This window comes from Rhinolophus sinicus, linkage group LG10 (assembly GCF_036562045.2).
Source record: "Rhinolophus sinicus isolate RSC01 linkage group LG10, ASM3656204v1, whole genome shotgun sequence".
NCBI lineage: Eukaryota > Metazoa > Chordata > Mammalia > Chiroptera > Rhinolophidae > Rhinolophus > Rhinolophus sinicus.
In genome coordinates, this window is record NC_133759.1 from 11,661,419 (window position 1) to 11,685,392 (window position 23,974).

The 23,974-nt window shown below is 44.3% G+C and overlaps 1 protein-coding gene across 1 annotated transcript in view; it reads left to right on the top strand.

The window, feature by feature from the left end:
- ULK4 (unc-51 like kinase 4) overlaps positions 1–23,974 on the top strand; it is a 650,099-nt gene that overhangs the window by 256,520 nt on the left and 369,605 nt on the right. The window contains exons 33-34 of the mRNA XM_074312876.1: positions 9,132–9,298; positions 16,042–16,140. Of these exons, the coding sequence (XP_074168977.1) occupies positions 9,132–9,298; positions 16,042–16,140 (266 nt within the window). The remainder of the gene's footprint in view (positions 1–9,131; positions 9,299–16,041; positions 16,141–23,974) is intronic.

A 23,974-nucleotide genomic window follows, 5' to 3' on the forward strand; every position in this document is an offset into this window, starting at 1 on the left:
TTTTATGTCCATATTTACGTGAGCATTTACCAGTTGCTTTATAGCTTCAATTGATTTCCAGTGTGACTTCAGATTATCCAGAAATTTAATGTGTAAAAGCTGCATATCAGAATCGTCCTCATATTTATTTTCTCTGCCAGAACACTGGCAACGAAAGGCGTTCCCGGCTGATGGTTGTCATTTACTTGACACTGGTGTTGAATGTCTAATATCGCTCGCATCTCTTGCAATATCAACGGCAGTGGACTTGCTCTGTGACTGGCACCTGTTAATTAACTAATGTGGAAAGATGTCGCTGAAGAAGATTGTCATGGGATCCTAGACCTGCTGTGTACATGTGCTAAAATTGCTTTTCCAAAATAAGATTTTAATGAAGCAGATTTATTTTCAAGGCAGAATGCCTTGGTGCCGTGGCAATTTTCTATCCCTTCTTTTTATTTCCTTATTTTTTAGCCCTTTATATTTCTGTAGCGGTGGGAGAGATTCAACTTGGTGTGTGAAGCCCTCGTCTTTACTTTTCTTATCCTTATCTGTTCCTCATTACATCTTTTAAAACAAATCTTTCTTTTTTTTTTTTTTTTTTTTTTGCATTTACGCAGTAGACTCAATGGTCTGTTTTCCTCCTCTTTCCATTTTCAGTCATTTCAATTATGAAAGCGCTATCTTGTACAGTGGGTAATAGCACAGACCATGGAGCCAGCTGGCCTTGGCCAAGTTACCTAAGCTTTTTGAGCCTCTGATAGAAATAAAAATACGTAAATACAGATTGAAAGAAAGGGAGGAGGGTGGGGGGAATGGCTAATGCATGGAGTCAAGGAGAGATGTTTTTGAAGATCGCTGAGTAACTTGCAGCTTAATAACTGGGCGACTGCTGCTTTGTCCCATGAAAAGAAGACTTAAAAATACGAACTCCCCGTCCATTGTGTTGGTTAGGACTCTTATCTGCCTGTATCGGAAACTTGAACTAGCCCCTTAAAAAGGAGACAGTCTACAAGTGAGAGGATGTCTGATGGAACTCAAGGCAAGAATCATTGCTAAGCCCCAGAAACAGCTAAAACCAGGGGCCCAAACATAACACCCGAATCCCTTCTCCCCCAAGTTTTTCTTCTCCTCTCATGTTTTCCTTTTTATTCATGCCCAGCATCCTTGCTCCTTGAGCTGCCACCTTCCCACAGCCACTCCCAGGTTACAAATGTTAAAGTGTGTTCCTCAGAGACGCCACTCCCTCCTTCCCAGCCTCGTTTCTGGAAGTCCTGGGGAAGGACCCCCTGCCACTCCCCTTCATGGGCCTCGTTATCTGGCCTTTGCACTCTTGCTTGAGTATAGCACGCTCACATCCCAGCTGCAGACCTTTCTCACGTTTATTGACCAAACCTGGAGTGCCCCCCTTCTGCCTCTCCACATCCCCATGTCCACGGGGATCCCTCCTTCCCCACGAGCACTTGCCCTGCCCTCCCACTGATCATCGCTCCCTCTGGCTCATAGCTCCAAGCTGGCCTTCTGTTCTGGGAGCCGCCTCACACGTGGAGATCTTTTTGTGGGCCCTGAAGCGAAGGGGCCATTTCTGGAGGATTTTTCCTCCTCCACGCATTGTCTACCACTGTAACATCGACATGTGCAGGTCCAGTGGTTGAAGGAATGATACGTGTTTCCTTCTGACTGTTGACCTGCCACCTCAGAGACAGATGACAGGGGAGGGAGAAAGGGGAGGCCCGAAGCTCTCCTGGGGTGTGGGGCTCGAGAAGATGTGCTCCAGCTCAGTGCTGAGCTCCTAAAGGCCCCTCCGTAATTCAGGAAGTGCCGATCAAAGTTGGAATGGAATTAGACAAAGCTTTCGGGCTTTGGGCTGACCCTGGGCTGGGCTGTGTGGCTGCTGAGGGGGTCATACTCCCTCCCTGAAGGGTTTCCTTCCCTGCCCTTCTATTTCACTCTCTTCCAGCATTTTCCTGGGCATTGCACATGTATGGTCAGTTGTTTATTACTCATCCATTTCCTGGTAGGAATTGGAAAGTGTATGCCCCATTGAGTTAATAAAATTCCCTTTTTGAATTAGTCATAAACAACATTGCATCTTAAGTTTGGGGTATGGAATTCACATCCACTTCTACTTTTTATATTCTCACTTTCAAAAATTATTCCAGACACATTTGCTTAAATCAATCCTAAGCTGCTTTAGGTACTCTCAGTAATCAAAATGAGCGTATCTTCAGTGAATAAAATCTCTTAGGTGCTGAACTTCTTTTTCAAGGATTTTATAGTTGAGTTCATTCTATCTAAAACTTTTTCCTCTCAAGTATGCATCTGGGGTTCACGTGTTGCTAAAATTGAGGATCTCTGCTTAAACCAGAAAAGGGCACTGCAGCCCTCTGGGAACAGGTGGCCAGAATGACATACTTGGAATATACTTGGAAATCATATACTTGGAATAATTCAATACAGGGTCTCCTCCATCTGCAGATCTAAGTGCTGAACTGATTCTGTGCTAGTCATGGGAGGGTCCAGGGGCGTTGTGGGCTCAGGGGAGATGGGGCGAGTGTGTTTTTAAGGTACTCTCATATACAGATTGTCTTAGGAATGTAATTCAAAATGAATGCTTTGACTACAGAGTCCCTTCAGGCTTTTTGGAGAAAACAATTAATTACAACCTTAACCTCTGTCGTGTGTGAGAGGCTCCCAGCCTTTACTTCAGCAGAGCACAGACTGTGAGTGGGCTGGGGTTACTCATCCACAGCAGAGGGAGGCGTGCAAGTGCAGGAGGAGCATGAAGGCCAGGGAACCATGTGGCTTTGGTGTCAGGCCCCGGGAGGACACCCAGTGCCTCTCACAAAGGGGCTGGAATAACAGAAGCAGAAATCTGCCCTGGGATGGTTCATCCGCTTTGAACCTGGGAGATGTTTGGACATCTTGTTTTGTGGAACCATTTCTATGTGGGGGTGGCTGCCCATTAACCTTTGGCCTGAAGAGGTCAAGCGAGCTCGGTTGAGGACCCCACGGTTCACAGATGCCTCCATTTACCCTGCAGTGTAATCAAGACCAGCACTGCCACTTTCTCCCTCCGTGTTTTGTGATTTAAAACAGATTTTTGACTCAGCCGGTGTGGTGTGATTCTGGTTTTGGTGGTTAAGCATTGATCAGTTTGGAAAGAACCCTTTCCCCACATCGAATTTGCAGATGCTTTATTTTTTTAATTAAAGTTTATTGGGGTGACAATTGTTAGTAAAGTTACATAGATTTCAGGTGTACAATTCTGTATTACATCATCTGTATATCACATTGTGTGTTCACCACGCAGAGTCAGTTCTCCTTCCATCACCATATATTTGACCTCTTTACCCTCATCTACCACCCCCCTCCCCCCTTACCCTCTGGTAACCACTAAACTATTGTCTGTGTCTATGAGTTTTTGTTTCTTCATTTGTTTGTCTTGTTCTTTTGTTGTTTTCAGTTTTATATACTACATATCAGTGAAATCATACGGTTCTCTACTTTTTCTGTCTGACTTGTTTCGCTTAGCATAATAATCTCAAGATCCATCCATATTGTCGCAAATGGTCCTATTTCATCTTTTCTTATCGCAGAACTTATGTCACAACTTCTTTATCCATTCATCTATTGAAGGACACTGGTTGTTTCCATGTCTTGCCCACTGTAAATAAAGCTGCAATGAACATCGGAGCACATATATCTTTATGGATAAATGTTTTTAGATTTTTTGGGTAGATACCCAGGAGAGGGATTGCTGGGTCATATGGTAATTCTATTCATGATTTTTTGAGGAACCTCCACACTGCCTTCCATAACGGCTGCACCAGTCTGCATTCCCACCAACAGTGTATGAGGGTTCCTTTTTCTCCACAGCCTCTCCGACACTTGTTACTATTTGTCTTGTTGATGATAGCCATTCTGACTGGAGTGAGGTGATATCTCATTATGGTTTTTATTTGCATTTCTCTGATGATTAGTGATGTTGAGCATTTTTTCATATGTCATAGGTACTAAACTTATGGACCTTGGGTTCAAAAAGGTTTTATGAATTTGACTTCAAAGGCAAGGGAAGTAAAAACTAAAATAAATGAATGGGACTATATCAAACTAAAAAGCTTCCGCACAGCAAAAGAAACCTTTGACAAAATAGTCAACCAACCAAATGGGAGAAGATTTTTGCAAACAACGCCTCCAATAAGAGGCTAATATCCAAAATATATAAGGAACTCATACAACTCAACAACAACAACAACAACAAAAAATCCAATTAAAAAGTGGGCAGAGGACCTGAAGAGATATTTCTCCAAAGAGGACATACAAATGGCCAATAGACATATGCAGATGCTTTTATACTCCTCTTCTGGATTTTCTGTTTAGATTGGCTTTAACAAACTGTGGTGGAAATGCCCACATGCTTGTATGATGTAAATGTCATATTATCCAGAAGGAAACCTCTGTTTGGGAAGGTTACCCTTGGAGTTAGAGTATTATGTTCTAATCATTAATGGTGGAAGGAGAAAGTTTTTCAAAAGCTTGACATTTCAATGTGTACTCTCACATTATCTCTCTACTCCAACAGCTTTTGAAAAAGTAATAATATAATAAGGACACAATGACCGGAGCTGAGAACAACTCATGTACATTAATATTCCCAGAACATTAAACACTTGAAAATAACTTATGGGGGTGACTCCTTCAGAGATTTGCTTATAATTAATACAAAATAAATCTTGGACTTGTTTTTTTGGATGAGTTGGTTATAATCAATGCAAATAAGTATTGGATTTTTGGCTTAATGAATGTTGGTTCTTGTAGAGATGTTAGGACGGAGCATTAAGTAGTTGTTATGATGGCATTTGACCAGAGGACTTGGAAATACTGGAATGCTCTCCCAGAGGCCTTTGTATAGCATTTCTGAGGGACACGACACGTACGCAAGGCCCAGAAACCCTTTTTATTGTGCTGGGCTACGTAGAGGGCTGCTTTTAGCCTCACTTCCTATAAGAGGTCCACCCGCGGGTCTGGAAACAGAGTTGGCTGTGGCTTTCCCTGTGTATTTGCCTCAGTGTTGAAACTTCAATTCTAGAGCTTAACCCTTTCATGCAGGAAAGCCTCCTTCCCTCCACACACATGCACAGCAGCTGGCACCAATGCAAAGAGGCAGGAGACATAGCAATCGGTGGTTCATTGGCGTGGAGCAGAGCTGACCTAAGCCACAGGCAGCTGCTGCACCTCAGACTGGCCCTGGAGGACAGGAGAGAGAAGAAAGGAGGGGGAAAAACAAAAAAACAGTAACAGAAGGAATGCCTTTTTCAAAAAGGCCTTTCCCAGGGCTGCAGGTGTACGGCTGTGGTATTGTCACTAGCCTTCCTAGTGGACGAGGAAGGTAGAGGAAAGCTGTACAGACAAACCCACTGCCAGTTTGAGTCCTTGGAAAGTTTTTGCTGTGGAGAACACAGCCTTGGAAATACCCTTGAATGTCACTCCATGTCTTTGGAGCGGGAGTATCTTTCTCTTGATCAGGACCTGCCTGTGGAGGAGAATGACAGCACAGAAATATGTTACCTTCCTTTCCTTTCCTTTGCCGCCTCCTTAGATGATTCCTTCACTTTTGTAAACGGCATCGCGTGTTAGCTCGTTCACGTCACCACCATGTGCAAACAGCAGGATCTCCCTTGGCTCCCAGTGGATGTGGACAGCTGGTGTTGTCCGCTGAGGCAGACGTGGCTTCACGCCTGCCTGCCTTCCAAGAAACTGTATTTCCTAACTCCATCTCCAGGGAAATTCCGACACAGCATAGAAGCACATGTGTCAGAGCCTACATGGGACGTGGGAAAATGCAACAGGGAAGATCTGGCAACTTGAAGTCTGGCTTCAGGCTATAGGACCGAACACATTTTGCCAATGACAAGCATCGGTGACCAGGAAATGATCCCACCAGTCACCTTTCCTCGGCTTTGAATTATGTCACTCAGGCATCTTTGACACCCTTTTTCTTTTTAATTCTAGTCATTCCTTGATAGCTGTGGCATTATGTTATCATGGTCTTTTTTCTATTGTGTTAACATCGTTGCCTCCGTTTCCTCTATAAATTCCTGCTTCTGCCTGGGATTTACTCTACCCTCCGTTTTTGACTCTGTGCCTCTCTAAATCTTGCCTGTCGTTTGGGACTTTCCCACTCTCTCTGATCATCTCCCACCTCTATTTGTCCAGTCCTGTCTGCTGTCAGGCTTCTAGGCCTTCATCTCCCACCGCCGTTGGGCACTGGCTTTTGGATGTTGTCGCAGTCTTGGAAGCTGACTTACAGTTCCTAGAAAAGGCCCCCATTTCTTCCAGTTAGGGTGTAGTTCTCCTATTCCTTACGGATGCTTGTTGGCCCCACCCTACTGTTGCCACAGCGTAACAAATCACGTTGCTTTAGTGATGTGTCTGCCTTCCTCTTGGTTATGGCATGACTGCAGCGGCCTCCCCCTGGCCTTCTGTTCTCAGTTCCCCACTGGTTGCTCCAGGGGGTGCCATGATAATGAGCTTAGACTGTGGTCATTAGTAGATAGCATTCAATGGAACCTTTACAATGGCTGAATTAGACTAACAACCCCTGAACCCAGGTATCAATTTTAACATCATTAAATGTGGAACAGCCAGATGGTATATCCTTCCAGATGTGGTGCAACAGGAAATACCGAGTACCCAGCCCCAAGTATTATTGCCAAAATAATTGAGCCTGAATTAAATTGAGTCTCTAGGTCTAATGACCAGTTTACAGGAAATTCAGGGATATAGGAACACAACAACACAGGAAAAATGTTCTAATTTCTCCAACAAATAAATGGTGTGAAAAATTGCAGGGGGTTGCGGGGGGGAGGGGAGGGACTGTTAGAGGTTGAAGGAGACTTAAGATCTGTAACCAAATGGAATGTGTGGACCAAAAAAACATTTTGAGCTGTCTCAAAAATTTTGAGACAGCTGAGTTTTAAACACAGGCTGTGTATTGAGTATATTCAGTATGTTAATTTTATTAAGTGGTAATGGTATTGTGGTTATGTTAAAAAAAAGAATCTTTTAGAAAAATTTACAGGATAAATAAGATGATGTCGAGTATTTACTTTAAAATCTGAAAAGATAAATGCAGATAGATTAAACAACATTGGCAAAATGTTGCTAATTATTGAAGAGGGTAATAGGAATTCATTTTACAGAACTCTTCCGTGACCTCCTTTGTTCTCATAATAAAAAAGTCTGAACAAGAAAAACACGCATTTTAACCCTGAAGTGAAAGTTCTGGCGATGACGGGCGCCGACTGTGGCTGAGCGAGGCCGCTTGAAATCTTACTGGTGGGCTTCGCTGCCGTTATCACTGCTGTGAAGAAATATTCCACGTCGTACTTCATTTCTAATCTCCTACGCGCTCCTGCCCTGACGCCAGTGACGCCAGTGTGTCAAGTCAGAGCTGGCACGCCTGTTTTCCACATAGCAGGCTGCAAAGAATTCCATCCCAGCCGTAATCTGATTGCAGTCATTGTTTGCATTCCTTCCTGGGGGACTGACACAAGCCCAGGAAGAACCTTGGGGCTCACCAGATGTTTAGTAGGAATCAAGCGGTATACAGATGGGGACCCAGGGGACCGCCTCCGTTTTCCGAAGTGCCACTGGTCACATCGCTGGACTTCTCCAGTACGCAGTCCCCTGGACCTTTGACTGTCTCCATGCGTCACAAAGTAATCATGAGCCCCCAAAGGAAAGCATCTCTCCTGAATGTCAAGTGCTGCTCCATTGCATGTGCCTGGGTGATGCTTTCTGACTCACGGGAGGAGGCCTGCTGCTGTAATGCTCGTGTCGTAACAACTGCTTTTCTGCACTATGTGTTGATTTGTGCTCTCAAACCTTGTCATTTGATACAGAAATTTTGCCAATAATTCATTCTACTTTCCCTCCAAGTATATTTATCTTCAGCTTTGTAACTTGCACCAGTTTTTGCCACAAGGAGGACAACTTTGAATGAGGCCTCTGTAATTTTGGTTTCTCTCTGCCTTTACTGACAAAATTAATAACTTTTGTAGAATTGCTTTGCACTTGTCTAGGAAATCTAGATTGGTTGACTGGAACTGACAATGTTCATTGTGTGGAAAAGATCCCAAAGCTTACCAAGAGACACCAAGGCTGTGCTTGGCAGAGTTTCCATCCAACTGATCATCTGAGAACTAGGGATGAATGGATTGCACGGCCAATAATATCCAGCTTACACTGCATGTCATACTTCTTTACCACACTTTTTTTTTTTAACCCATCTGCTTGTGTAAAATATTTATGTTTGGAGATTCACTTTTTCTAGAATATTCAGATGATCTACAAAGGTTGAAGGTCCCCTTCACCACTTAAGTTTATATATCATGCTGTATTTTCACCACATTTACATATCTGAATTAATCTTGCTGATTCAAAGTGTAATGTTACATAATAATAACAACTAAAATGCCAACTTAAACATAAACAATAATGCCTCCCAAATGTGGACATGTGTGTGTTGTGACAGACAACGTCAAACTGAAAGTTGATGCAGACCAACTTTCTATTAATATAAGGTTTGCAGAGACAAGATGATAGAACCTGGCAACTTCTCAATTTCACAGTTCTTAAAATCATAGCTAACCTTACATTTCAAATGTTTCGAAATGCCTGAGAAAGAATGCTTCATTGCTTTATCCTCTTGAAATGACCCCCTGAGAGGCCCCTGGGTTCACCTGCCATCCCTGATCCACACCATGACCTGGGCCTTCAAACAGAGACCCTACCGACAGTCTGTACATGTTCAGCACACTTTCCCTCAGTGTCAAGGGGTCCTGCATTCCCGTGAAGCCCGTCCACCACGTAGCACAGTGTCTCTCAAAGTGTAGTTTTGGGAACCCTTACATCAAAATTACCCGGGGAGCTTGTTTAACACGCATGTTCCTAGGCTCCTGAGTAGACTCTCTGGGAGTGAGGCCTGGAAACCTGCATTTAAAAACCTTCCCCCGTGTATCTGGTACATGGTACAGTTGAAGGACTGCTTCGTGTTAGGCCTCGTAGAGAACAGACGCCTGCCCCATTGCGTGTATGTGACACATTGTAATTTATGAAAAATATTTGACCCTTCTTTTTACCCCCAGGACTGGTCCGTCATGTCTGTAACCTCTTCACCGAAACCATCACACTGTGTTTGGACGTGGACAATAAAAACAACAACGAGACGGCCGCCGCGCTGCTCTTTTCCCTGCTTGACATTTTGCACGGCATGCTGTCCTTCACCTCCAGCATCGTCCGGCTGGCTCTGCAGGTACAGGCCCTCTTACCTGCTTCGTGAGCAACCTAACCATGTCACATGTCCCCTTGCATTCTCTTCTTTCTTTTCTTTTCCCTTTTTTTGTTTTCTTTCAATGGTAAAATTTTATTTTGCTTATTTTTTAATTTTTTAAGGTTTTTATTAAAATATAGCTAACATATAATATTATATTAGTTTCAAGTGTACACAATAGTCATTCAACATTTATGTACCTAAAGAAGTGATCACCATGATAAATCCAGCAACAATCTGACACCATGCTATGCTGTCACAGTATCATTGACAATATTCCCTATGCTTCTTAAGTTATATAAATGTCTAACCACTATGCTGTACACCTGAAATTAATACAAAATATCGAATGTCAACTTTAAGTGAAAATCTAAAAGGGGGGGGGAAGGTGAAGGGGAATCAGAGGTTCAGGTTCCCAGGTATAAAACAAATAATTCCGGGGGATGTAATGTGTAGCATGGAGAATACAGTCATTCTCTTCTTTCTAATCTTCCTCTAATGTATGTTTATTTTTGAAGAGCTTATGTGTCTATAGAGAGAGCCTACCAAATAAGCCGTGTGTGGGTGACCAATGGATAGACCAGATGAGCTGATCACCAAATCAGAAAGGAAAGCAGGCAAGGCCTCCGCAAACACTGAGCGACCATAACGGGGGAACCACTCCTGACCGACGAGATCATTTGCCTTACGAGCACCCTCGGGCTGGCCAGCAGTTCGCAGCTTTTTCTGCCCAGAGATGGGGCTCCAGCCCACTCCCAACAGGATGGGTTAGCCTGCTAGGAACAGTGCATTGAGATTCTAGGCACGCACATGCATAAGCACACACACATACATATACCGGGGGTGCCAAAAAAGTGGTGCCAAAAAAAATGGATACAAATGCACACTTTGGTCAGCGTTGCTCAAGCAGTAGATCACTGTAATCAGAAGTGTCTGAACCCTGATGGTAACCACTCTGAGCACCTCTTGTGATTGCAGAAGTCAAACGTGACTTGTGTTCATCTTTTGTTATCGGTATATATTGAGTATTGCCATTTTAATAGTTTTTTTCCTTTTTTAAAATGTGTGCACGTTTGTTTGGCACCATCTGTATGTTTATATGCACACACACATACATGTGCAACACGTACACTCTCGCATGTACTCTTTCTTACTACCAACAACATGGAATTGTAAGACGGTTTTGAGGACAAGATGTGTGTTCAGGGGCTGTGGAAAAGTCCATTTGCCCCAAACTGCACCTGGGTTTACTTAGCATCGTGTTCCAAGGAAGGAAAGGGATGTGGGTTTGTTAAGTACTTTCCGAGTTAGGCGCCTCCACATGCCAATTTCATTCAGTGTTTTTCCTAAGCAACTGAGGCAGCTGATACTCAGATCATGGGAAAGCGCACAGCCCATAGGAATTCATGGTTACATTTCAAATCCTGGTAAAGTTGCAAGAGATGTATTTCAAATGGTAACCTTCCGGCTTGAACAGATGCAGAAGCTAAAGTGGAAAGCAAACTGTTTTGATGCCTTGCCAAGAGTCACAGTAGCAGAGCCAAGAATGAATCTGGAGACTCTGGTTTGTCTCTGTAATTCCTCATTGTGATAGATGGTAACTTTTACCCACAGTTAAGCTGCTCAAGTATGTAGCTTGCCTAGTGTGGTTTAATAAATAATTCCAAGATCCCGTCAGCAAACATGACAGTGTTTAACCTAAACTTGTAAAGCCAGTAGATGAAAATGACCTTGGAACTACCTAATTGTTTTTTTTTCTCATCTGTAATACAATAATTCTAAATTGACAGTAGAGCATTGGTAAGTACTTATGGAACTCTGAATTATGGATTTCTCTTAGCTTTTCCTCTTTTCCAGTGTCTTTTCAGAGAACATTGCTTCTGATTTCACTTTCCTTAGTGGTAATTTTATAATTCTTCAAGATGCAGTCCATAGTTACTCTCACAAGATGCTTTGTTGATATTAGTCTGGAAAAGATTATTTTGTCGATCAGAAGTGTAAAAACTCCAGAACAATAGAAATCCTCTTTTATTTTAAGTGATTGTTAGGTATTCAAGGGTGTTTAAAAAACAAAACAAAAAAACAGAACACCTTAATAAAAAATATTTTCTAATTCGTTTTCCATTTGCTGGTGTACCACTAGATCACTTTTTTTTTTTTCATTTTCGCAACACCACTGTGCATTTTACTGCTATCATCTTTCTAAATCCTCCCCTATAATATCTGCCATGTATTGCGTTTGGCTTTCACTACTCACTTTGATCTCCGAGATACCTGGTGTCAGTCTGAAAGAGGAAGAGTCCTTGAGACTGAATTAGGGGAAAGGGCTGGGGAGAAAAGTGGACTATGCATCAAAGACAGCTTCTCGGGGAACACTGAGCTTATAAGTACTTTCCAAACCATAAGTCACTTCTTCCATTGAGAAACATGTGGCATTCCTCAGTCTTCAAAAACTTCTGCCAGGAACTTCTCTAAAGTAGAAGACTTGAGGGATTGAGAATTGCTGGTGCTCAAAACGATAGTAGCGTTTAGATTTATGAAGCACTTTGTTTTCAGGGAGGAGAGTGATAGTAGATGCTGGAATGTGTACCAGGGAGGTAGTGCGTGGAGGGAGGCAGGTGTGAGAATCTCCTTCAGGAGTTCAGTCGCTGACGCCAACTTGTCTTGGGATTCAGAATTGGCCTTGGTTCAAATGTACCTCCTGAGGGTCTTGTGTGAAGATGTGGAAGCAGAAACAGACACGTGTCCACAACTCGCTGCTGTGGTGGGGGTTCATGGGCCTTGCTGGCTGCAATGCCTTGGGTTCAAGTCCCAGCCCCATCACTTTCTGCCTGTAAGACCTTGGGCAAGTTCCTTCACCTGTCTGGCTATCCATTTCCTCATCTGTAAAGTAGATATGTTAATAATTACTCTGCAGGGCTGTGGTGGGACTTCAGTGAGAGAATAAAGATATACCTAGCCCAGGGAAGGTGAGCAAGAAATGGCTGCTCTGTCGTTAGCACAAGAGAAGAAAGGTGCTCACCTCAGCTCCCTGTTTACAGAGGGATTCCTGTGGGCTGCGATTTCCTCATTTCTGTGTCCTGGCGCATGGGAGGGCACTCAGTTCTGATTTACTGAGTAAACGGACTCCTCGCACTCTTATGAGATAATAATGTATGGTTTTATTTTGCATTTATGAGCCTAGCATCAGGAATCAGGAGAGCAAGAATGTTAGCTCTCGGGGAGCTTCCGTTTGGTAGGGCGGAGTGTCAGTGCACAAACAGTGAAGCGAACCATCACCTCGTGATGCTGTGAGTGAAGATGGGAGCAGGGGCCCTCACCCAGCTTGGGGGCTAGGGAAGGCAAATATGCACGTTAAATCCTGCTGCCCTCACTGCCCTGGCTGCACTTGTCCATCATTCCTGAGGTGATGGGAGAGTTTGGTTTCCTATTGGTGTACTGCTCTCACGACAGTAAGGCGGTCCAGTGCTGCCGATTTGCGGATGTGTTGCCATTGCCAGAAGACTGAGATGAGGCACCTGAATCCTGTTCAGTCTCACACACTGAGTCGTGGTGGGGGCTCTGGTCTCTCTTTGTCGCATCCCTTGGATTATCCAGTTTGCCTCCTCCATGGCTTTCCCTTTGTTGCTCTTCCCCACGAACTACCTTCTGCCTGATGAAGGCAAGTGAGGTTTCTCTGCCACGGCCTGTGGTCCTCCTCATGGCTCTCCTTTCCTTTGAAAACGTCAGCGTCTCATCACCTGTGGTATAGTTGTCTAACTCCTCGCTAATCCTCCATGCTGCTCACATCCTTGCTAATGCAGTCGGCTCAGTCCGTTCCCCGTGGGCCCAGCACCTGTCCCTCCCATGCCTTCCCTGTGCGATTCCAGCACCTGGCACCCAGCTCTCCACTTGGTTGCTGTAGATCTCATCCCAACCATCCAAATGATGGAGTCCGACGTCGCCTTCTCCTTCTTCCCCCACCACGTACACTGCTTCCACCCCATCAGTGTTTTCAAACTCTGTCGTTATAGTAGTTATTTGGAAGCTTGTCATCTTTTTAATTAAACCCAGAGGCCCCACAGCGTGGGGAATGAGTCCTGTTATCTGTGAGCATGGTGGTGTTTGGGGGCACGGTGAGCACAGACTTGGTCTGGGCCACACCATCGCAAGTTCTCCGCTGTGTGCCTCAGCCTGCCAGGGCGTCAGACAGCAGCTGAGGAAGAATGGCCTTTCTCTTGTTCTCTACGGATGCCTTACCTGTGTGTTCATTTAACAGATCTCCACTGAGTACCTACCCCATGCTCTGGGTTCAGATAGCAATGCTAGACGTCATCGAATTCTGTTATCCCTGACCTTATTTTATGCTGAGAAGTTAGCTGTATTTCTTTATCTTGCTTGAGGTAACGCTGTATTGCCATCTAGTAGTACATATGGCTCATAAGGTGACATTCTCAACTTTTATATGTTTAAAACGATTACATTTATATTTCCACGTAGAGTGTTCTTCTGAGATCCGTACTTGGTACATCTAGCACCTTTCAACGTGGCCACTAGAATTCCCCATAACCAACACAGATTCCACACGTCCAAAGCTGAACTCAGGACTCACCTCCCCAAACCACTGCCCTGCCAGCAAGCCCCACCCCCTCATCCTGCTGTGCAAACTACAAACCTGGGAGTCGTTCTTAACATTTCCCTCTTTTTCGTATTCCACATCTAATCTGTCACAAAATAATGTAGGCTTTTACCTTAAATGTCTAACAAATCCAGCCACTTCTCTCAAACCCTACTGTTACCACCCAGCTCAGTCTACCCTCTGTCTTCTGTTCCCTAGACTGTGACAACTGGGTGAGCCAAGGACTCTGTGTGGCCAGGAGATGGGTCACTTACCACACAGCAGTGACAGGACCCAGGGAGTTATGGGCAGTGGGACCAGGGGCAAAGGCAGAGGAGCTGGGTGGAGAGCACAGTAGCCGTGCCATGGCAGAGATGGGGTTTTCTTGCTGTGGAAAGTGCCCTTTGCAAAATGCACACAGAGGGCCATAGATCCGGGAATCCAGAGGCTGACTGGAGGGAGGGTGATGTGGGGACCTGGAGGGAAGGGGAGAGGAGGGCGGCCCGGCCCCTGGTTGGTTGCTCAGCGTCTGCGTTTATGCCTCTGGTGGGGAAGACCATTGATGCAGGGATCCCTTGGGTGCACAGAGCCCATGTTTGTGTGATGAGGGTTGAATTTCTACGGCATTCCTGGCGGTGAGCCTCCCTGTTGTGCAAAGCTGCAGCGTTCCCTTTCTGCAGCCCTTGGCAACTTGGCTCAGAGGTGGGACCTGAGTCCTGGGGGCAGGGTCTGCAGGCTTCTTGGTGACAATACCAAATGACTAGGTAGGTCGCGACGGATCTGGAGGACCCCTGGATGTCCTGGTGGGACAAGTTCCACAGCGTGTGCTTGTTCCTGTGGCCACGTCTGTTTGCTCACATGTATTTGGAAAGGAAGGGCTGACACCTTGCCCCTCACCGCCCAGGTGCTGCCCGGGAGAGCAGCGGTCTGAGGGGTACTGTGTTCATGTGAAAAGGTTGATTTTCTACCTCAAACTGCGCTTCCGAAAGTGAGCATTAACCGCCAGGATGCAGAAAGCTTCAGACCTCTGGGAGACTGCTACCCGTTTGTTTTCTGGCAGGCAATTCTGCCATGGTTCCCCTTGGCTGTAGAGAGGCGGAAGCTGCTAAAAGGAGGGCATCTGATTTTCAGTCAAGGTCTCCTGAATCAAGCGAAGCAGGCAAGGCAACTCAAATTCTGCCCACAGGCCTGCAGTGCAGGACGCTTGGCATTTATGAGAAGGGCCCTGGAGTCCCAGCTAATGACCAGAGGTGGGGCAGCCTGCAGCCTGCTCTCTAGGCTCTGGCAAAGGTCATTACCTCACAGTAATTTCATTGCTTCTCAGTGAAATTAAAAACGAAGAGGGCGTATATAAATGAAATGTGTACATACGGTAGCAAGCACAATAAATCAGTGCCTTTTCCTATATAAAAGTATTCCTCTCCATGATAGAAATCTCTGGAATTAGATGGTTCTGTAAAACACTGGGAAGAAGACACTCATTTCTCATTTCCATTGCCATTTAAGCCCATGTTTCCTAAGCAATGTAGACCTGTATCTGAAGACCATTCACACAGTAGCACATCGCACAAATATTCTAGGTGGTATTTGAGCATGTGTATACATGTAGAGCAGGAAAGCACAGAGAATGTATTTGGTATGCATTATCTCATGTCCGTAAAATTGCCCAGGAGAGATGAGCATGTGTGATTGGGAGACATACAGCCTGGATCTGTCCCACATTATCTGTGGGACTTTACACAAACTACTGAACTTCTCAGAGCTTCAGTTTTCTCCCCTGAAAATGGGGGAGCGGGAGGGGGCTAACAGTGCCTAGCCTGAGAATGGTTGGAAAGGAAGCGGTTACCCACCGCATTATGTGAACAGAGAGCAGCCTTCCTCCAACGACAGCCCTTGTTACTGCTTTATCTGTGGGTCACCCGGGTCTGCCTCTGTAGCCTGAGCTGGTGGCAGCAGCAGTGGCCGTGTGTGCACTTTGTCATGTTCTAACAAAGCATAACTTCTCTTCAGGGGGTCGGGGTAAAATACCTCCTCAGCCCCCCTCCTCGGCTAGACAGAGGGGGGCTGTCTCTTAGGGCCAAGCTGACTCATCTCTAAGGCCCCCTCTTTCCTCTCCCCTCCCTTCAAGGCCCAGAAATCTGGCTCAGGAGGGGATACTCAGGCCGCAGAGGACCTGCTGCTGCTCAGCAAACCTCTGACCGACCTCGTCAGCCTGCTCATCCCGCTGGTAAGCGCTCCCCTGTGTGTGCGGCTTCCCGAGCATCGCGCAGATTGAAGTCACTTTGTTTGAGTTTCATGATGTCTCGAGTCTCTATGCTATTTTAGGTCCTTTCAAAACTAGAACCAGAAGAAATGGCAGAAGATTATTTGGCCTGGAATTACTAAATTTCTACTGTATTTTAAAACCAGGAAGCTTAGCATTTGTTTAAATGAATATTTAAGTAAGGCAGAATCTCAAATCCTTCTGAGTAAATAAATGCGAGGTATTTAAAAAGAAATCAGGAAATGAATTCCAGGAACGGAAATAAAAAGTCCATTATGGAGATCAATTCTCTTTCAAAAAGGTATGTTAGGGTTATGCTTTACATGCAGGATTCCCCAGAAATGAAGGAGTACAGACACAGACCTAGAGCATGTCCCCTCAATATCCACAGAAACAGAATGAAATAAGTGAAATTAGATAAAATCAGGTAAGACTACACAAGACGACTCAACATCTGCAGAAAACCCAACAGAAACTTGGAGTATGGCCCAACCAAGTAGTTTTAGCCAAACTTAAAGAGGACCCAACGTAGAGAGGAGCCAACGTGTCCCCCAGCCATGGACAAAGCAGCCAGTCAGAGGGTCGTTGATGACATTCCATGGAGCCCCCTGAAAACATCCTCAGATTTGGGGATCCAAGGACTAGGGGTGCAGGTAACCCGAGGAAACATATCACTTGTGGCCTCCACCCTTCTCAGAGGCAGACAGTGCTTCAGTTCTCTCAGGACTGTTAGGATTTGCCTTTTTCTGCCTCTGGCTTAAAGGAAGGCAAATGCAGTTTGGGTGAATAATTCTATAGACTTAATTGTATTCATCAAGTAAAAGTTTGGTTCAACTGAGAAAGAAAAAGAGGGGAAAATCAGGCAGTACTGTGTTATATGAAATAATCACCCATATGGAATAGAGAAGTCACACCTGGCCCTGTGCTCACAGTGCAGTGAGGGAACAACCCAAACCCCAGGGGACGGGATGTGCTCCTAACAGAGCAAGAGATTTGGAGTAGAAATTGCTGGAAATAGCAACGCTACCTAACTGCTCCCACTCAGTCGGAGGGCTGAACCCTGACAGCCAGCTCTACAGGCCAAGGGCGGGAAACAGGTGAGGTCCCAAAAAACAGAAAAGAAGGACTAACACCACACGCTCTTGTCTAGAAAAGATTCCAAAAGACCCCATTCAATTAGAATGTATACATATATACACAAATATACAGGGGTGCCAAAAAAAATGTATGAAAGTGGACACTTTGGTCATCGTTGCTTAAGCAGTAGTTCGCCGTAATCAGAAGTGTCTGGACACTGATGGTAACCACTTTGACCACCTCTTGTAATTGCAGAAGTCAAATGTGACTTGTATCCATCTTTTGTTATTGGTATATATTGAGTATTACAATTTTAATACAGTTTTCCTTTCTTAAAATGTGTAAACATTGTTTTGACACCGTGTGTGTGTGTGTGTGTGTGTGTGTGTGTGTGTATACTGATACAATGTATTATATGTAGGATAATAAGTGTATTTATAGCAAATACGATTTAAAAATAGTTTAAGAGAGACAGATGAACAATCCATTATAGGCAAACTTCTAGGGCACGCTGTCTTCTAGACAAGGTTTTGGTGTTTGCCACATTCTGAGGTTTGTTTTAATAGGTGAACTTATTCCAGTTGGATTTATTGTTAAACTTATCTTGGGTCTTAGTTTCATTGTGTTATATAACATCTTCATTCTAAATGTCTTCCTATATTAAATATGAGGTTTAATGCACACACACACACACACACACACACACACACACACACAACCTTTAGGCAGGACAAAGTAAAAGGTTCTACAAAGAATAAAATCCCTAGGAATCTTTTTGTGCCGAATATCAGAGCATCAAACAATATAAACAGAAGGACAAAAAGCAGACGGGGAGAAATAAACAACAATCCGTTAGTATGGAAAGCTTTGACAGATCTTTCTCATTGCTTGACAGACCAAGCGGATAAAAATAATGATGTGGAACAAGAGTTGACAAACGCGGGCCTGTGGACCAATACCCACGTGTGTAAATAAAGTTGTATTGAAGACAGCACACAGACAATTCATTTACACATCGTCTGTGCCTGCTTTTGCACCGCATTGTTAGGGTTGAGGAGTTATACCACAGACCTGACAGCCCCCCAGCCTACTTACTTACTGTCTGGCTCTTTATTGAAAGAGTTAGTTGACTCCTGAACAGAGGATATGAAAACTTGAATGAGATTGATCTAATAGAAGTATATTCATCTCTGTACCTGAAAATAGAGACTGCACCTTCTTTTCAATTTCCTGGGAGCATTTTTTAAAACTTAAGCATGCATCATGTTAAAAGAATATTAAAAAAATGTTATCGATAGATGGAATTATATACACCACATTCTTTAACTATAATACAGTTAAACTAGAAGGAAAAATAAAAACAACTGGAGATGTACTGTTAATGAACACTAACCATGAGTTCAATCAAAGAATAAGACATTGTGATTATTATCAGTCTGGGTCCAATCAGAACACAGAAACCACACAGTGGTTTAAACAGGAGGATTTTAATATAAAGAATTATTGAGCTGTGACAGAAGAGTACCTGTAAGATTTTAAAGAACTCTGTAAACCAACCTAAAGGCTGAGGGAGGGTACCCAAAGGATAATCTTGACAGGAGGACCCCTTCCCCAAGGCCACAGGTCAGCCTTCATTGGAGAAGACATGACCGCAGCCCCCAGGAAATGGGCAGCCTTGCTGGGTTGCCCAGGACAGAGCTAGTCCACCTTTCCTGGGAAAGCAGAAAGCAACCCTTGAGGGTGCAGGTGGATCCTAGCCAGTGGGCAGGTATCCACAGGGAAGCAGGGTGCCGCTCTTAGTGGGAGGCCTGGGGTGCCCAGTGTTTGGACCACAGGAGACAAATCTATGCAAGAGGCAGGCACGCAGGCGAGGTGGGAATCCAGCGCATGTGGGAAGCCTGGAGCGCACAGTCCCCCTTGGGGAGGTGAGTGGAATTGTGATCACACGCCAGGCTAGGGTGAGAGTGGCTGAGGGGCCACATAGGCCCATGGTTAGGTCACATCTCCAGTCAATGCCATCACACCCATACTTCTGACGGATAGTGCAGCTGCCAGCAATAGCAAAAGAACCCCTTCCCGCGATGTATCATTGAGAGAGCTTTCCCAGCTCCTTGGGACTCTGAACTCCTGGTATCAGTAACTTGATCACACTTAGGTTCTAATGTATTGGCCAGACATCTGCCTAACGTGTGCAAGCTGTGTCGTGTCCCTACCCATTTATCACTAGAGTCATTAGGTTTCCAAATGGCCTGCATCGAGAACAGTGCATCTTCTCAGGAAAAGATGAACACAGTTATAGCTGTGGACAGTGAGGAACAATTGTAAGATGGCAGTTGAAGACCTAAACTAGAGCACAAAGATCAATGTTACGGTGGTTGTTAAAAAATGTAATAGGCTACAGAATGGGGTGCTGCAATTGCATTCCCATAGGGAAGGATAAACAGACTTTCGGTTTTTATCTAACGTGGATAATTTTGGAAGTATTTTGCCTGAAGGCAGGTGAATGAACTTGTTAGCTCTGGAGGTTCTTTCCAGATATGGAAGTAAACATACTTATCCTTTAGAGAATATGAAACCTGTCAACCTGTAATTTATGACCTACATTTATACTATACACTGTAGAAGAATCTCAGTGAAATGTAAGTATAAGACACTGATTCTTAGTCTGTTTTGAGTGTGAACTCCTTTGAGAATCTGATGATTCTAGACCTTCTTTCCAGAAAAATGCCTAGACTCACCTACATGCAAAATTCTGCATACAATTCTCAATTTCAGAGGGATCTTGGAGCCCTCAGTTGGGAACTACAGTATAATATATGGCTAATGAAAGACATAATAAGTTGGCCATGTCTCCTGAAGAAAAGAAAAAGCAATGTAATTGTTTGACCTAAATATTTTATTTCTTAGAGGAGGAAATGGGAAGCCAGGCTATTTATCCTTAGATGAATTTCATAACTAGATAGCAGTTTGCTATACGAAATAATGCTATAGCCTCCTTCTCCCTCAATTAAAGTAGGTATTTTCAAACTTGTAGGAGATATTTAAAAATATATTTTCTTTATTATATGTCAGCGATGCCGGTATTTAGCCTGGTTTCTACCTTTCACATGAACCATGCTTTTATTGGCCATTGAACAGCTGTCCCTGTGCGGTCTGGTTGTCATCACACCCTCGGCTGCATCAGACTGTGAACCCCTCCCTGGGCGGCTGGAACAGTTAGTGATTCTGCCAGGAACCACGTTTTCACCTGTGTCAACATGCTACTTATCAGCTCAGGCTTCTGAGATCACTGTGCTAATTTAAAAATACACTTTGGTCCACAAAGTACAGGAAAAAACAATTTCTTCTTTTCATTTTCTAATTTCTTCCTCTTAAGAAATAACCAAGCAAATTTTTCTCTGTAAATAGTAATGAGCGTGGACTTGTCTGTTTTGCCCCTGGTCTGTTACCTTCACAGTCAGTGACATGAAGTACAGGTAATGATTTACGGTGATAATGGCTCATGGCAATGGAGCCCAGAGGTACTAAGTCCGTTTGCAAGTCACACCCAAGAGAGTAGGCACCGTCTTAATTCTATACTAAGCAGCTGCTCTAAGGAGTCACACCCCATTTAACAGGGAAACCCTTCTTTCTGACTAGCCACTGCCCATCTGTCTACTGGATGCACCATAAACACCCCAGATTCCACAGGGTTACAACAAATGCATAATCACCTCCTTAAAACTGTTCTCCTCTGGGTTGTTTGTCAGTGAGTGAAGCTAACTTGCCCTCAGGTGCCCAAGCCAAGAATGCAGGCAGCATCTTCGCGTCTTTTCCTTCGTCATCCGGCCCGTTCCATCAAGCCACCCACACTCAGCACAGGCTGTCGTTTTGTCTGCATTCCCACAGGCACTGTCGTGAAGGTCACCCCCTGAAGGTCAGCACCGTCACCTTGTGCCTGCAGGGCCGCAGCAGCCTCCCACTGGGAGTGCTGCCTGGTCTCGCCCTCTCCACTGTCTTCTCCACAGTGGAGGCACAGGGCTCTTTCTAAAAGGCAAAAGTCACCGTGTCACCAGTCACTGACTTAAAACCTCCTAATGGTTGTCCACTACATTTGGATAATTCCAACTTCATCACAGGGGTACAGAACCACACATGATCTGACCCTTTCTTACGGTTCTAGCTTCGTCTCTTGATTCTCCTTATCGCACTGTGTAATCTGCACCCCATCTGTTTTCAGTTCCCCCCTTGCCTCTGCCTGGAACAGGCTCTTCCTCCTGCCACTTGGCTGACTCCTCAGCTGTCAGGTCTTGGCTTAGACGTCCCTTCTTTGAGGAAGTCCCTTTACTCCCACAAAGACGGGGTTCGGTTGTCCCTGTACCCCCTCGTACACAGCCTTAGCTTCCTCAGACCTTACACTTACTCAGTGGTATCAAAATAGCTTGTTTATGTCTCCATGTCTCCCTTTAGGCTGTAAGCCCCAGGATGTCAGGAGCCATATTTTTTGCTTCAGTTTTGGGCCTGGTACAGAGAAAGGATTCAATTAATAGTTGTGTAGGAAAGGAAGCAAATTACTAACAAACGTAGTGTACTTTCTGCCTTTCTCAATGTAATTCAGAATAGACTGTGGTAAGACATAGATTCAAGTACAGATTTATCCAGAGGATTTGTCTGCACCCTTGCTGTGTTGTCCTGGTCAAGCCAGCCCGTCCTGCAGCGTGACAGTGGCGATGCCTCACCAGCTGGCTTCCCTTAAAATGGCATCATCTCGATTTCTCTCTATAGGTCGATTTCTTCCTGGCCTTCATTGGGCAACCTTTATTCCTTAAACAACCTATACCCTACCTTTGATGGATGAAAAGGAATGCGAAAGGGCAAGTAACATTGCCCAGGGACTTCTGTGTTTCTGGAAACAGAAGTACAGAAGTACAGAAGTATTTGTGGTGACTACAATACATAGAAACCCAGCCCTAGGACCCCAGCAGCAGTGATGAGCGTAAATGCCTCTGAGCAGTCAAAGTAGAAGCCACAGTGTTGTTACAGAGTTCTGGGGACCCTGCTGTTCAATGCTACGATTTGGATAGTGGAAGGAGAGGAAGGTCCCAGGACTGCAGCCGGTCTCTTCTCTCCAATTATTTCTGATGCCTTTGTCTTCAAGTGGCTGTAATACAGTGACATGTATTTTAATAGCGTTTTGTTATTGGCCAGAGCTGCCAGTTGAATAGGTAAGCATTAACTTACATGGTGGGATATGAGTGGTGCCAGAAAGCGATTCCTCTAGAAAATCCTTCTCACCTATTTGTGACCCAAACATCCACATTCTTACTGCCCTCTTTTCAAGGCTTCTTTCAAATAATAATGCTTTAATATGAATACATGCCACTTGTTTCACAAAATAAGACTAAGGCAGTGCGGCAGACCAATAGAAGAAAATCTCCTACTAGAATTAGAGGAATAGAAGCAATAATTGAATGTGGAATTGTGAAAATGGGTCATGCCCAAAACAAAGCCTAGTTGATAAAGATTTTTAGGGTGCACTTTATTCTCTGTTCCTAGTGCACCTCCCTTGATTTAAAAATCAAGGATAACAATGTTTTTCCATAATTGTTGAGTTTTCTATGTGCAGATGTGAGGAAAGTGAGTCTTAGTAATTGAACTTTTATAACTAGTTCTAAAGGTTAATCATTGAACTAGCTAAAAGCGCCTCAGAATTTTAGTGTGATTTCATATTTACACACAAGTGTGTCTCACCATGTAAAAAAAAAATGGACGGGAAAGGAATATAATCCATGGTTTCTGGAGTTCCAGACTTGTTCAATTTTGAGACACAGTGTCTGTAAGGAGACGATGTAAGAAAGAGGTCGTTCGAATATTTAGGAATAGACAGGTACCCCAAGAGAAAAGTGGGCAAAGGACTTGAGTAGGAAATTCACAACAACAAAAATACAAATGACCAATGTTAATTTCACTAACCACAGTTAAGCTCACTAGTAATAAAAATAAAAATTCCCAGTTACAATGTATGGGTGTGAACGACGTTCTTGGTAACTATACTATGGTTCTCTAAGACGTTACTATTTAGGGAAGTGGGGCAAACTTATTTTTACTACTTGTTGCAACATTTTTAAGCCTGAATTGTTTCAAAGTGAACAGATAAAAATTAAAAATTTTAAAAAAGGAAAAAACTATGGCTCCCAGGTGCCACCCGTCCTTTTAGTACCAAAGTCTCAGGCCTCCTCCCTGGATTGATCCCCTTCCCCCACAGAGCTCTCGAAGGTGATCTTGTTCTCCAAGGCTGTTGCACTAGGAGTTCAGTGTCCCCAGCAGCCAGGCACCAAACCCTGTTGGTCACCTCTGAAACCTGCTCCGGTACCTCCCGCTCATTGTTTTCCAATTGTGAACCCCGTTTGTAGATTGGCCACTTTCTGTCTCAACTCTTCAAGCTTTCTGTGTCACAGAGAGCCAGCTCTTGGGCTATATCAAGGAATCTTCAAGAAACTACAACATCATTTCTTCTTAGGTGGGTCCCCCAACACAGCTGTACTTAGTCTCATTCTAGGGCTATCATGGTGCGTTCGATTAGGTTGGTGCAGAAGTAACTGCGGTTTAAAAGGTTAAAAATCGCAAAAACCACAGTTACCTTTCCACCAACTTAATAGAAGGGTTTTAGGCAAAACTATGCTGCTATCAGACTTGTATTGCAGACTCTCTGAGTTGAGCTGGAGCTAAGAGGAGGGACAAA